This window comes from Dermacentor variabilis, chromosome 8 (assembly GCF_050947875.1).
Source record: "Dermacentor variabilis isolate Ectoservices chromosome 8, ASM5094787v1, whole genome shotgun sequence".
Taxonomy (NCBI): domain Eukaryota; kingdom Metazoa; phylum Arthropoda; class Arachnida; order Ixodida; family Ixodidae; genus Dermacentor; species Dermacentor variabilis.
Window position 1 is genome coordinate 10,105,973 of NC_134575.1, and position 14,982 is coordinate 10,120,954.

At 43.7% G+C, this 14,982-nt stretch overlaps 1 protein-coding gene across 1 annotated transcript in view; it reads left to right on the forward strand.

The window, feature by feature from the left end:
* The window catches only part of LOC142590864 (uncharacterized), a 31,879-nt gene extending 18,522 nt beyond the window's left edge, over positions 1 to 13,357 (forward strand). Inside the window, exons 6-10 of the mRNA XM_075703262.1 lie at positions 1,225 to 1,340; positions 3,647 to 3,785; positions 6,592 to 6,765; positions 9,522 to 9,647; positions 13,048 to 13,357. Of these exons, the coding sequence (XP_075559377.1) occupies positions 1,225 to 1,340; positions 3,647 to 3,785; positions 6,592 to 6,765; positions 9,522 to 9,647; positions 13,048 to 13,251 (759 nt within the window). The 3' untranslated portion in view covers positions 13,252 to 13,357. The remainder of the gene's footprint in view (positions 1 to 1,224; positions 1,341 to 3,646; positions 3,786 to 6,591; positions 6,766 to 9,521; positions 9,648 to 13,047) is intronic.
* Positions 13,358 to 14,982: the final 1,625 nt, after the last annotated feature.

A 14,982-nucleotide genomic window follows, 5' to 3' on the forward strand; every position in this document is an offset into this window, starting at 1 on the left:
CCATTCTCTACGTCCGCCCCACACCTCTTTATCATTCAGTCTACATCGCTTCTGGACTGTTGCGAATGAGTACCAAGGTAAGCGCTGCTGATTCCCCAGTGCTTTTGAGGAGTGCTATTGCATGATTACACCAGCCTGGAAGGTATTTTGGCGCTTACCGGCAGCTCCAGAGGGCATTGTGGCGACGCTATAAAACGGTCTATAACAGATCTCAGACGAGTCTCTGACGCGCTCCTGCAGTGCATATAAACGCTGACAACCACCCCCAGACGCGGTGTGCCTGACAGCAACGGGAGCAGCAGCAGTGGAAAAGTCGAAGGAAGAGGCAAAAGAAGCTTCGCTTTAAAAATTCGATTTCGCTCAAACGGTACGATGGCGCCGTTATAATTGAGAATATGGCCTCCAAAATTGGGGTAGACAACACGATCCATCTGATTTCGGTGTCCATACTGTGAAAGGTTAGTCTAAACATGGATATGACAGATGGAACCACCATACCGTTGGTGAAGGCTCTGTTTTCATCGGCCTCACAGTTGACGACGCACACATCGGCTTTGTTCTGAATAAACCAGACTTGAAATGCCCACAGAAGTGTTGTTAACCAAAGGCAGAACCCATGTGTGCGAAATTTGAGCGAAGATCAGCCAGCTGATTAACTGGGCGATTCAGACATGGCGTAGTTGTAGAGGGCCCGCTTAGGCTGCGGGAGGTCGTGGGTTCGACTCCCACCGCCACCGGGCACCCATTGGTTCAAATGGGCACAAGTGTTCGCCGGTCTGGCGTTCGGCTTCCTTCAGGGGTCATACGCTTGGGAGAGAAGCCTGCGCCCTAAATTGCTTTACTAAATCCTGTGGAAACCGTCGTGAGCACCTGGCTCTCCAGTTTGCATATTTCTCTGAAGAAACATAGTTCTGTGCTTGAAATAGTTAAATAGCACCAATGACGTCACATTAAGTCATTGTTCAGTGTTAATGGTTCTTTCAAATTCGAATCATTCAGAGGAAAAAAAAAATCTATTATTACCGAAGCCAAGTGAATGTATATACGCTGTAGGAAGAGAATGAAGTGCAATATAGCACGTGAAACCCGCGGTCCACGTGTATATAAATACACCTAGCCTGTGTGCGTGTGGGTACACGGGCTGCTCACTGTAAAGAGCTTTTGAGGTTGTTGACCTTCTGATGCTAAGTAGAATGGTGTGAGAACAATTCGATTTTATTGCAGCTCCTGCGTGACCGTTTTTCTGAGGAAATTATTTTGCAAGGCATCAAGGTCTTCACAGTTTTCGCAGCAAGTGTTCCGGACGACGTCTGGGCTAACTTTTACATCAGAAATTTCACGTAAGTTAACTGTAGGATAAAAAATCCTATAAACAGGGACAATGTACCTCGGACAGGCTGGCTGACGTTTAGGTAGGTGGGTCTATCTTCCTAAGTATCGATACGTCGCCCAGCCTGTCTGAGGTACGTTACCCCTGTTTATGGAACTCTTATCTAACAGTCTGTTTTCACCTGTCGGCCCCTATCCTGACTTAGTAACTTCACTGAAAATTCAATCTGGGTCTGCAAAAAAAAAAAAAAAAGACACGGTGTTAACAGCAGCGTAACGAGAAAGAACAAAAGAATTTGCAAAGTGTTCATGCGGTTTGACGTTTTATAACTTCTCCGTCATTTCACGTTGTGTAATCCTCAAGCATTTAAGAAGAGGCTTTAGCACGGCTGCTCCGATGTAAATACATGTAAAAGGTTAATTCGGGTTTTTCAGCAACCACTGCACCAAATTTGACGAGGTCTGTTGCATTTAAAAGAAAAACTTAAATCTAGTGACTGCTAATTTCTAATTTCTGATTTAGGTGGTAAATATTTGTTAAAGATTGGCAAACATCGGACATTTTCAGAAAACGAAACTATCAGGTTTACAACTTCGTAACTTCGCAATGAAATATGATATCACCATTATGTGAGTTGCATCTAATAGTACATATAAAGCGGACAAAATTGATATGTTACACATGAATCCAAAAAAAGCCAGTAATATGGAACTACTTCTTTTGCAGAACCCTTGTACACAGCGTAACAAATTCACGTAATATATAAATTGACATGTCAAATTTGTTCGCTTTGAATGATATAATGGATTCCGTTTACAGAACTGGGATATCTCTTCTTGATGAAGAGCTATTAATTTATAAACTTCGTCCTTCTATATATTTCGAAATATCAAATTTCTGAAAATATTTTCCACAAAATTCAGGCTTTACATCGAAATTCCGCTTCCAACAATCACTAGAATTTAACTTTCTCTCTCAAATGCAACAAATTTCATCAAAATCAGTCCATATCAAGAAAGTGTTTTTGCGTTTTACATGTATTTGAATAGGCCGCGTCGGAGTTGGGCCCGAGCTAGAGCTTCCTCTTAATTCGGTTGCGCAGTACGGCCAGACCCCCGCATTGCGCACGTGCGTGGGTCTCGTGCATGGGTATTACGTGCCGTCACAACCGTTCTGTCTGTCGCCTCACGCTATCATTTGGCGGCACCGCTGCTTGACAAGCGCGGTGGGTGTTAGGTAACTTAACGAAAGAAGTAGGGAAATTTAGGAGGTATTTGGGTCCCATCAATTTTGCCTTTTTGTACTCGTAGCGACTATTTAGTAAGCTTTTTTTGTAGTGACGTAAATAGCCTGGCAAAATAGCCAATATGCGTCGTCCACATCTTACCCAAGGTGAATGCACGCGCCTCCATTTTCGTCTACGGTTTTCAAGGTATACGGTAGATCTCATAAGCCATTTCAGTTCCCCAAGGCTACTATATTATATGGCGTTCCATTCCTTAGCAGGCAAGTCTAGGAATGCTATTCAAGTAGTGTGATTTTGTAATGTGCAGTTCGTGTTTGATTTGCGATGCTTTGTACTGAAACTACTTCATTTGTCGTAACTACAGCTTGTGGCCATAGGGGTTCGCTAAATCCAATTTTTGCATCCTTGTGGCGCACGAATGCGATATATCTTAGTCGCCAGCGCAAGCGTTGTTCCGTGGCCGTTGTTCACAAAAACTCCGCTTCTTCAATGGTGAATACGTTCAGATCTGCGGCACCTTCCAAGCAATATATTTACTCCACCCTTCAATATTTCGTGGAACCGGCGATGCAGTTTACATGTACGCATAAAGGTGACGATCTCATTTTTTTTTGCACTTGAATACATTTTTATTTGCACCTGATCTGTTTGTTCGTGTTGTTACTTTTCGTCTCCGTCGCCCATGTACTGGTTGGGCTACATTGAACACATCCATAGTTTCGTAACTCAACCTAACGAAACCTAACAAACTATTTTCTTTTATGCGATGCGCGCGTTGTCGATGTCGTCGAGAAATGCGAAGCACTCACCAAATACTCAAGATGTAAAGTTTGCAGCGTTGATTTTTTTTTGGAAACCGCGCGTGTGGAGCGCTGTTTTCAGAGACAGAGATGGCGATACGCAGATACGGTTTCCGTCGAATGACTACGCGTGATGACCTAAATGAGACTGGCTTTCACCTAAGCGTCCCGTTCGAATTAAGGGAGCCGACACAGAGCTCGTATGTGGTGAAATCGCCACCATAGGCTGGAAAGGCTTAAGTAAAGTTGGTCTCTGCCCCCCGTCCGCAGGACCTTGTTTAAGCCTGACCTGTTCATCGCTTTTGGGCACTACACGCGAGGAGACAACTCGTTACCCAGCTGTCGCATCGTGCCACCGACGCTGCTGCAGAGACCTCAGGGCGCCGAAGACAGCTACCAGCACGACATGGTGAGTGTCAAGCATCTTACATCAGAGGAAATCGTTGAAGATCATTTAAGAAACATAGCATTGTACATGGACAAAAGAAATGGTCAGAAGCCCTCGGAGGATGGTTCTGTCAAGTGATGGCTTCCAGATAGTCGCGATATGACATGCTGCTGCGAACACATGGCTTTCGTTCAGTCATTTACATTTGCAAGACCTTATCACATCTAACCTTCAACAGTTCAACTACTTTCCTATGGAACCAATAGCTTTTGAATCGGTTGGAGTCGCAGCACTGATCGACCAACGTAAGTTGGAGGACTTCTAAGACTAAGTTCCACTTGTGGGGTATATCAGATTAACCCGAAGTTCCTAAACTCTAATGCTAAGTGACATGGCGCGTGCAGGGTGCTGTGACCCCAAACTGCCACCAGTATCGATCCACGTTACGGGAGAGAAAAGGTAAAGGAAGGGAGAATAGCCAGGTTGCAACCGGTTTTCTACGGTACAGAGGGGTTAGCGGGAATAGAAAGAAGAGAGAAAGGAATAGCAAGTGATGCGCGCGCGCTCATAACAGCGGTCACCACGTAATTAAAGGCGGTCGCCGAGCCCAGTCATATTTAAAAAGTGCAACACTGATCTGGTGGTGTTACTAACAGCATTGAAACCATTGCAAAGGGTTTCAGTGCTGGTATCATAACCAGCCCACCAAGTTGCCTCCTTTGATTGCACCGTCTCCGATAGGCTCATTTTACTCGGCCAGACAGCAGCCCTTTACGGCAGAGAGGGGGATGAGAGAAAGAATGCGTCACTTCAGAATGCCTCCTATCCACGCGATCAAACCCGGGCACCCGCTGACTTTCAGATGCAATCTGGGCTAAGCTGGCAGACTGGTACATTGCAGGACAACAGCGAATAATTGGCAACTCGAAGCCATAAAATGGAGTTTAACGAAATGCATTACGCAGAAATCTCAAAGTAAAAGAATATTCTTGAAACTGAGTCTGATGAATATCGTCTGGTCGGAAAGAAATATAACAAGATGAAGGCGGGTACCAAAGCTAAGGAAATAAAGAGAGAGATAGAGAGAGAAACCTGAGATTACATTGTCAACAAGGCTTCCATGTGTGGGGTCTGAAACGGGGCGTTTCTCCTAACCTTTTGTTTAGCGGCGCGCACTAAACCAGTAGTTAATGCATAACCTTGTGCTCTAACGTTGATTCTTAGCAGCAGTTTGGAGAAATACGGACTCCAAATGTGCCGTGAAAATGATGACCGTTTCAGTTAACTCTTCTTTGCTGCGTTTTGTTGCGCAGTGCGGAAACATCTAAACTGAAACAGCAATGAAATTCAGTATAGATTTTGAGTACTGTTTCGTCGCAAATTGTGCATGGCAGAGGGCCTCCAGCAAGACGTCATGCTTTGACTACTGATTGACATGAATTCTGCAATTGCAGCGTGCCCCCTCAAGTTATTCAAATGATAATCAGTGCCGTCTCGCTAGTTAACAACGGTGATTACGACGAAGCTTCTGATTTATGCACCGCTGTTAGGAACCTTGGTCAGCGGAAACGATCACTTTGTTTTGTTGGTACATATGGCTTCACAACAAGTAGCGACATAATAGACGACAGAGTGAGCCAGAGCCCAAAACATCGCGATGCCCTGCACGCACCTGACCACGCTCTGTGTCATGACGTTATGACAGTCACCTCCTAGGAAACGAAACCAAAGCTTGCAGTAGAAAAGCAATTGTATTAAATTAGTAAGACCAGCCTGAGGTTTGCAAGTATTTTTTTTCTAAGGTTTCGAGTTGCCGAAACTTCCTTTAAGGCTGAAAGTAAGAAGAGTTCCAAATACCACGTGAGAAAGGTTCTGGTGTACGTGGACGAGTTTGTAGCATTCCATGAAAACTAGGGCAAAAACTAGGGCATGTCTAAAAGAGACACGACCGACACAAGCGCAAGCTTTCTGCTAAAATTTGATTGGCGATCACAGTGAAATTTATTCACAGACGACGTACAAGTACTTCGGTTGGTCCCAAACTAACAGAACACAAGAAAGAACCTTTAAAAAAAAGTTGATTGTACGAACGGTACGTGACACACACAGGCGAAGAAATGGTAATTTATTGCCGCGGACCTTTCGATACATAATCTAGCTCCTTTTGTTTTGTTAGCCCTATTGAATGAGAACTCACGCATTCCATTCCCAGGTGTTTAATTTCTACCACCTCAATAATTTATCTTGTCACCTCGTTGGGGGAGCCTGGCGACCACCTTGCAGTCCTTTCAAACAGGCTGACAATCGCACTCCCGGTAATGAACAATCCCCTGATTTGTGAGCAAAAGCCTGACGTCATGGAAATACCACGTCATTACTCCTTTAATGACTTGAGGAAGTCGTAGTAGAATCACGTGTTATGAGTAGAATCACGTGTTATGATGAGCTAAACAAGAAGTGTGTGCGGGGACTGACGTTGAAGTGGATAAGCGTCTACAAGTTGGAAATTATTCATTGTAAGCTGCGGGCAAACAAGCAAGAATCGCTCAGGAAGTTCACTGGATGAGCGATGCGTGTCAATTGCGAAAGCTTATATAGAGAAAAATGCTAATAATACTGCGAGAACATTCTAACAAAAAAAAAAAGGGGGGGGGACTCTTGAGGTCTTATGAACGCAAATATCATGAGCGACCAGTGCAGGTAGGGGTGCTTGAGAAGAACGCAGCTATGCTGCAACAGTTCTACTAAAACTTTGGTGAAATAGCTTTCTAAGCATTTCTAACGATTGTCCTTTCCTCGGGTTCACGGCCTGCCTTGTTCGGTGCAGACAACGGGGTTCGAGAGCTTCCGCAGGCTGTCGGTGCCAAGTTTGGCGCTGAAGTTCGCGTTATCAGTGACCATGAAGGGTCGTTTGGCGGTGTCCACGGTGCCAAATAAGTACGATTTCTTCACGCCATGCCTGACCAACCACACCATCGATTCGTTCTCCAGCTACGCCCAGGTGAGCCAGATCGAGCATAATCGTCACCGCCACTAGCCTCGTTACGACTCGCTGCACTACAGAACAGAATTGCCGCAATTACGGGATTAGAACGTGAACCCTATTTTCACGTCAAGAAATGAAAAAGAAAGCGCGTTGTCCTCGATCGCAAAACATGACGCGGTGTTCGTACGTGAAGAAATTATAAATGCTATATCCTCGATCATTCACTCGGCTGTGTTTAACTGTAAGCGAGAGTAATACCCTTTAGGTATACTTAAAGAATCATTGTAGCCGAGCTACAGAAAATGGGCACCACTCGCTGTCCCTGTCGGAACACTTCTTATTCCTGTCAGTATCAACCGTACATATCATCTCATCTTTTGTGTCACCTGCAACATTTGATCTACTACACTTGTTAAATGTGTTGCAGACTAATATAGCCTATATATGGCGCCTATAGAATATAGGCACTATATGTACCTAGCATGACGAATCCGCGGCATGGGCACGAGGCGATCGAGGCTTGTAGGAGTGCTGCAACGTGTTGGTTGTGCTTCAATACAGAATTTTTTAAATGCCAATGACGAGAACTGCTCACTAACACTTAACGTCGCTAATGGTCACTAATCTAACGTGCATGCCCTCTTGAGCAAATTTTTCCTGAAAATAAATTCGCTTATTATGTTCGAGCAATTACGGCACATGCAGGCTAAAGGAAGTGTGCACAGACACGTAACAGAAAGGGATATGCACTCGCGTCGTATAGAACGCCATACATCGTTGCGCAGCCGGCACGGTGAAAAGCTGCGCTTTATCTCGATCCGCTTATCTCTAGCAAAAATGTGGAAGCTGTGGATAAGAGGACAAAATGGCGCACGTGAAGTCGCCAAATTATTTCCCCAAATAGCAACTAACGTTTATCAAAATGAGGAACAAGTACGCCTGCTTTAATGCTTGAATAAAAGCGCAAGGACAGCAGAGGAGACAGAAGAGGGAACAGATAGCTCTGTTCTCTCTTCTGTCCCTTCTGCTGTCCTCGCGCTGTTATTCAAACTTTAAAGCTTGTTTTACCAACAAGCTCAATCCCACACCATTCTTAAGTACGCCTTCCCTTCAAAGAGTGCCCATATGTGTGCAACTTGACTAGTGTATGCACTACCCTGTTCTAGTGTACACTTTGGGAGTACGCTAGCCCTGTTCAGTAGCGGCAAGGAATGAAAAGAGCAATGTGTACTGCGAACACACAATACTCAATGCGGAACACACAATGTCCATGGTCACGTGTAGCACGGCCACACGCGACCACTTCACCGTGCGCACTCTATGCCCGGTCTGACGATCTGTCCGATGTGCTGCGTTCTGTCAGCAATGACGAATAAGTAGTTCATCGCTCCTCGTATAGGCCTGCAGCCTATAATTAAAATGACATTAAAGAGAGAAGCAGTTTGAGCTGTGTTTGTAAGTGATCCTTCCACAATGCCAACAAAGCCCCTCTTGCTGCGAGAAGACGCTCGGTAAGCTCGAAAACAATTAAAAACCAAAGACGGTTGGCGACGCAGCCTTGGAAGTTTTAGCACTAGACTGCCGTGACGTCATATTTTGACGCCGTCTGCTCGGGCCTTGTTAAACTTTCATTGGCAAAAATATATTATAGCGCATTCTAAAACAGCCATAAACTGAACGTAGCAAACTTCCAAGTGCATTTAACTGAACCGTAACAGCGGAAATGCAAAAAAATATATAGCAATCCGTGACGTCGCACCAAACTACCAGCCCTGGTGTTTCGGTGCGAAATTAAAATGATAACAAACAACAATAAAACTCTGACCTTAATTTTCTCTTCTAACAACCAACTCATTACCTGAAAATCAACGAAATCAGCGTTTCCAATAATTATTTGTCGATATAAACTGATGCAGCGTTCCTCTTTAGCGTTCCTTAAAATTCCAGGCGTAGTTTGGACGGTGATTCGATCCTATGAAGAAACGCAACTAAGTGTAAAGTTCATTAATGTAATTACGAGGTCTCGCTATAGAAAATGCACAGAGGATCAAGTGAGCACATTGGTTTTTACATTTTAGTCCACAGTGCCTTGGAATAATACTGTCTAACCAATGCATTTATTGACAGTCCATTATACTTTGTGACCGAAACAGATAAGAGAAATTCAGGAAAGGTGTGGCGAGCATGCGACGCATAATCGAAACAGCGCAAGCTCAGTCGAGGAAAAAAAAACCAATTTTTTTTTCGTGCTAAAAACGCGATTTCATTACGAGGGAAGCGGGGGACTCCGAAAAAGCTCCGAGCACGCGAGATTTTTTAGCATGAAGCTAAACACAAGTATGCTAACTTTTTTGCATTATTCCCCCATCTGAATGCCGCCGCCGTTGTCGGGATCGAACCCGCAACCAGGAGCTTTTGCAGTGCAACGCGAAAGCTACCGGGCTGCCCGCTGTGGGTGACTCAGCCACTACAACCTGTATGCTTCAGCCGTGGGCGCCGAAAATTCCGTCCGTCGTCACGAAAAGACAACAGCCTTGTGAAAGAAATGCTGCTGCCGTATTTCAGAACATCGTCGGAGATCTCTTTTGACGATTGACACTTGGCTTTTGACTAAACCGCTGGCTATAAAGCTGTCCGAACAGATCCATAAGTATTGGAGTGAAATCATTTTCAAGTATCGTGGTCTCTAAGGTGCTCCTACGCAAATGTTCGTGACTTAAGCCATTGCGTTTAAGCGGTGTTCTTTTTTTTTTGCGCTCATCACGTGACAGGTGTGCAAGAATCCAGGATACAAAACGACGCCAATCTACGATTCTCAGGTGGACGCGACTCGAATTCTCCACGCCGTCGAGCCTGAAGTCTTCTCTTACGACGACCGAGTGGGACTCTGCAAGAAGGTGCGATCCACCGCACAACGGCTAAATTCACTGGCGAAATACAGATATAGAGATATCAAGAAGAGCTGAACGCTCTGTGAGCGTGTGGCATTAAGAGGAAGCTTTAGCTCGGGCCCAACTCCGACGCGGCCTATTCAAATGCATGTAAAACGCAAAAACGTTTTTCTGAGATAACCCCTGGACTGATTTCAATGAAATTTGTTGCATTTGAGAGAAAGTTAAATTCTAGTGACTGTTGGAAGCGGAATTTCGATTTAGGTCCTGAATGTTGTTAAAAAGATTTTCAAAAATTCGTAAGTTTGAAAAAATTAGAAGCACGATGTTTTCAAATTCATAGCTCTGCATCAAGAGCAGATATCGCGGTTCTGTAAACAGCATCCATTAGATCATTTGAAGCGGGCAAATTCGATACGTCATTTTATATCTTACGTGAATTGTTACGTTGTTTACAAGGGTTATGCAGAAGCTGTATTTCCATATTACTACAATTTTTGAGATTCATGTGTAACAAATAAATTTTGTCTGCTTTAGAGGTACTATCAGATGCAACTAACAGAATTGTATTATCATTATTGTTGCTGAGTTAGAGTTATAAACATTATTGTTTCGCTTTTTGAAAATTTTCAATTTTTGCCATTGTTTATGAAAAAGTAAAGATATAAATCGAAAATTTCAAACCAATAGTCACTAGATTTTAAGTTTTTCTTTTAAACGCAATAAACCTCATCGAATGTGGTGCAGTGGTTGCTGAGAAAAATGAATTCTCCTTTTACATGTATTTAAATAGGAGCACCCGAGCTAAAGCTTCCTCTTAAGCGATAGCTTTACCCTGCCAATACCTATCTTAATACGTGGAAATGGAGAAATAATTCATAATTTCCCACTGTAATAAATTTGATTGTTTGCTGCACTTAGAAGAAAAGTCAAAATATATGGACTGTAAGTAGCTTTTTGATGTTCGCGATCAATTTTTAAGGAAAGGAGTTTCAATATTGCATGATTAAAGCTATACTTAAGCATTCAAATAACTCGGCGATTAATAACAATATTGTAATTCTATAAACTGCCCTTGTTGAGATACATGAAGTGACAAAAATTGATTTATTATGCGAAGCTCTGAAATATGCCACAATTTTGCATGTTATGCTTTTGTAATACCTCTCTAAACAGAGCAATTATCTCAAGTAACCTTATAAAATTATATAGAAAATTTGTCCACTTGAGATGCTCTAACAGATGCAATTTAAAGTTTTATCAGTTTTGATAATGACATGCATTTTAGTGGCGCAAGTGATAGACATGGCCAAATAGCGCCATGCTAGTGGAGACGATTTATCAGTGAATGTTTCATTGAGATTGAAGTTTTTGGTGCTGGGTTATGGATTTGTAAAGATTGTGCTCCGAGTTTTCTTACTTTTTTGATGTGGTTTTTAGAAATCTCGCAGGCTTAGAAGGAAGGTTTACGTCAACGCCAATTTTGATTTACCTATTCAAATGCACGCTTGTTTATTCATTTCAAATATAGCACTGTGTATGGTAACAAGTACACAGAAGTCGGACCCAGAGGGAAATACCATAAGTCAGAAATGCTGTAAACGCAACAAGGCTGTTATGAGACAACTCCTTGACCGATATGAAAAATTTGTTGCATTCCACAGATAAACCTGAATTATGGTAATTGCAAGAAGCAGAATTACGGTTTAGTCTGAAATTTTTAACAAAAAGTTCCAGAACGTTGATAAATTTAAGAAAAGTTGAAGCGCGAGGTTCAAGAATCAGTCCCTCTACACCAAAAACATACATCGTGCTATTTGTTTGTGCGATATCGATATCTGCAATAACTGCTCGGTTCAGGAAACCGCATCGTTGAAGTATACCAAACAGACAAATTGGACATATGAATTTACATATTATATTAAATTGTTACTATAGGCTTTACCGAAGTCCCACTCACAATTGGTTGATGTATTTCAGAGCAGTGTCCACAGCATCAGTTTGCTCGCTTTAGATATTGACACGTGTACTTATCTTTATCGGGCGACCACGTTTCGCCGCTTAACAACTGTAATCGCACAGCGAGGGACGCGCCTGCATGTATCTGACGTTTCTGGTTGACCAAAACATGACCCAAATGTAGATTTGGATTTGGACACCCATCTGGGTGTCCAAATCTGGCATCCACGACCGCTTTCTTTGAGTAAAGAACCGATCTCGCAGGCTATGGTTTTGGAAGCTGCACGCACCAAAAGCGATTGCAGAGCCAGGAAACACGTTATGATCAACCTGTTTAGGACACCACTTACTAACAAGCTCCAAACTTGCGCTCTAGCTTTGAGGTTGGCACATGCAGCTCCCAATGACATGCGCGTGGGTCTTGGTGGGATCTGGTGCCTTATCTCGGAGGCCGTACTTACAGGGTAGTCTGGACTAACGCCCGAATTACGCTCCAGCAATATTTTCCCAAACACTGAATGAATATTGAGATAAGTGCTGTCAATCTTGCAGTAAAAATGAAGTTCTGTTCCACTACCTTTTTTTCAAAGCGCCGTATAGTAACTTGTAAGTCAAAGTTAGTGGAACACCAGCGGTGCATTTCGTCGCAAATTTTGGCACCACATATCTGGAAACTGACATCATCCTCATAATTTATTTCAAGTGCATATGTCTTTTGGCGTCACCGCTAAAATTTATTAATAACAATATGCACCGTAATTTGTTTAAAGATAGTCCGCAAAACTTTTTAATTAGTAACATATTAAGTTTGATTTATCATGTGAATAATGTCCGCCTCTGACAGTAATCTATTTCAAGAAATATAATTGTGCAATACGGCCATGGGTGATTAAAAAAATTGTTTACCATAAAAAGACACCCCGTATTTTTTTTCCTATACACGCGATGTCACTACCGTTGCAGTTAGAACGCAGGTTCGGCGTAAATAAAATCTCAAATAAACTGAAACTGGCGAAATAGACCTTTCATTTTCTTTTGACTCCAAGGATAGCACAATATTTTAAGCCGTAGTAAGGACAGTCGCTTTTATTTATTTAGTAAGTATTACTGCGGTCACATGTAAAATGGTTGTTTAAACGCCATGTGTCTATCATAAATTAAAAGAAAGAATTGCTGTAAATTAAACATTTGTGTAGTAAATACACGCGATGTCACTACCGTTGCAGTTAGAACGCAGGTTCGGCGTAAATAAAATCTCAAATAAACTGAAACTGGCGAAGTAGGAGCGACTACATTTATGTAGTCAGCCAGTGCTGTCATTCCGATAACGGTTTCACTATAGACGCGATAGCACGTCAGATACACCGCAAATTCTTTTGTCGAAGTTTGGGCCGTTTTATCGTAGTGCCAAACTAACCCTTCTCTTGTTCTTCGCGCTCTTCGACAGCTGTGCACAGTCAAGGCGCAAGGTACTTCCCTGAAATTCGGGATCGCGGTTTTCGACCTCGACTACGCCGACTTCTCCAACACGTGCGGCTCGAAGGGCGGGCCGTTCTCGAGGCTGCACCTGGTCCGCAACATCCTGAACTTCTTCAGGACCAGGTACACGACCACAGCGGACACGGCAGACTGCGTGAACCTGGCCACGTGACAGGTGCGCGCTTCGACGGACGTGTGCGTGGGAGTCACGAGAGCTGCGCACTTCCGACGCCCTCCAACTTCGTCAATTCTCGGTGGAGCGATCGAAAAAAAAAATGGCAAACGCTTGCGGCGCTGTCTGCGTGCCTGCATCGTTCTTTGCTTGCCTTTTTCGCAAGTTATGATTTATACAGAGCGTTTAAGCGTCTCCAAAAGGTATTCTCATATACGAATTAACGCGTTGCCGGATCCATGAAGCGCAGTAGCATCTCTGGTAACGTGTTTTGACTGCTTGTTCGGTCGCAATGCCCTAAAATGGTTATTGCATACCTCTCTCCTTGTCGGATGCATTGGGCAGACTGGAGTGAACACTGTTGCGTGCGTAGGCGTACCTACAATTCAAAGTTCGGCATCCGTGCATTTCTCATTTCTGAAACAGGCTTTCAGTTAAGTACCCCTTTATAAGCAGGAGCGAAACTGCTCCAACCAACTGCAGTAGAATAAATCGGCACTACTGCAGTTACTTTCCACAGAGCAAAGTAAAATGAGTGGGCTCGTTGGTGCGTACGTATGCAATGAAACGACACTTTTGTGCTGGACAAGAGGACACGCCGTGCACGAGCGTTGCCTAGCAACCATAGTGCTTATTCGTGGTGAAAGGTTACCTATTTATTGGTTACCTATTTATTGGCATTCATCACCAACAGCACGAGAACATGACATTTACAATTCACAATGAAGATATAAGGTCGCTACCCCCCAGCATATAAAACACTGAATAAATCTGAATCCACCTCTTGGCGACTACTTCACACGCGAACTTTCCTAAACCCAGTGCTATACAATTGCATTTACCCCGATGCGTAGTCCCCAATCTGCATAGCGTGCGAGGACTTCGCTGACCTCGATAACATTATCTGGGAAGGCCCCAAGACCTCGCCCAGCAACACCCACCGCACTAACACTATACGCTTCATAACTACGGCTGAGCAGTGGGAGACTTCGATGCTCGGCTTGGACCTGGAGAAGAGTGGCTCTGGGTCGTCCGTATGGCCGAAGAGGCCGCCAGAAAGCAAGGACTGACTGCCGTCTGAAGAAGGCGGGGACTGGGGGGTTAGTCTTCCAACCCCCGCCGCCCCTGGACCTCCACCCCTGGACCCCATCATCTCTCTCTCTCCAGCAAAGATTCACAGGCGAATGTATCGCCAGACTCGTGTATAACAAGAGGTTCAAGCACCTTGCACTTGAGAGAGTTATTCAGTTTAAGCGATTTTCGTTTACCAAGGTTCTGCTGTAATAGCTCTTACACTTTATGCTTACATTCTCCACCACAAGATTGCGCCACCAACGCGGCTTTTCAACGAAACGTATCTGGTAACCAACTATTCCTTAAACTGCAATACGTTCATGGCTAAAGCACTGCAGTTAAGAAGGCTAAAGCTCTAGCAGAGAGATTTAGCTCTTACTAGAGCTGACTTTAATTTGCCAGGAAAACAAAAGTAAAGCAACAACTCAGTTTCGCATCTGCTGTGTCGGCGAGTTTACCGGTAGCAGAGACCACAGAAAGTGAAAGGCTCAGGACGCGTGTAGTGACTACACTCTGGTGACTCATTGGACAACCTTGCAGCGCATTGTAATGAGGCTGACATGTAGAAGAGCAATATGCAGGCCTTCAAGGAGTTTCATTCGCCACATAAAAACGCTACCAGAGCCCAACCTTCAAAAACGAAGTATCCGACAAATT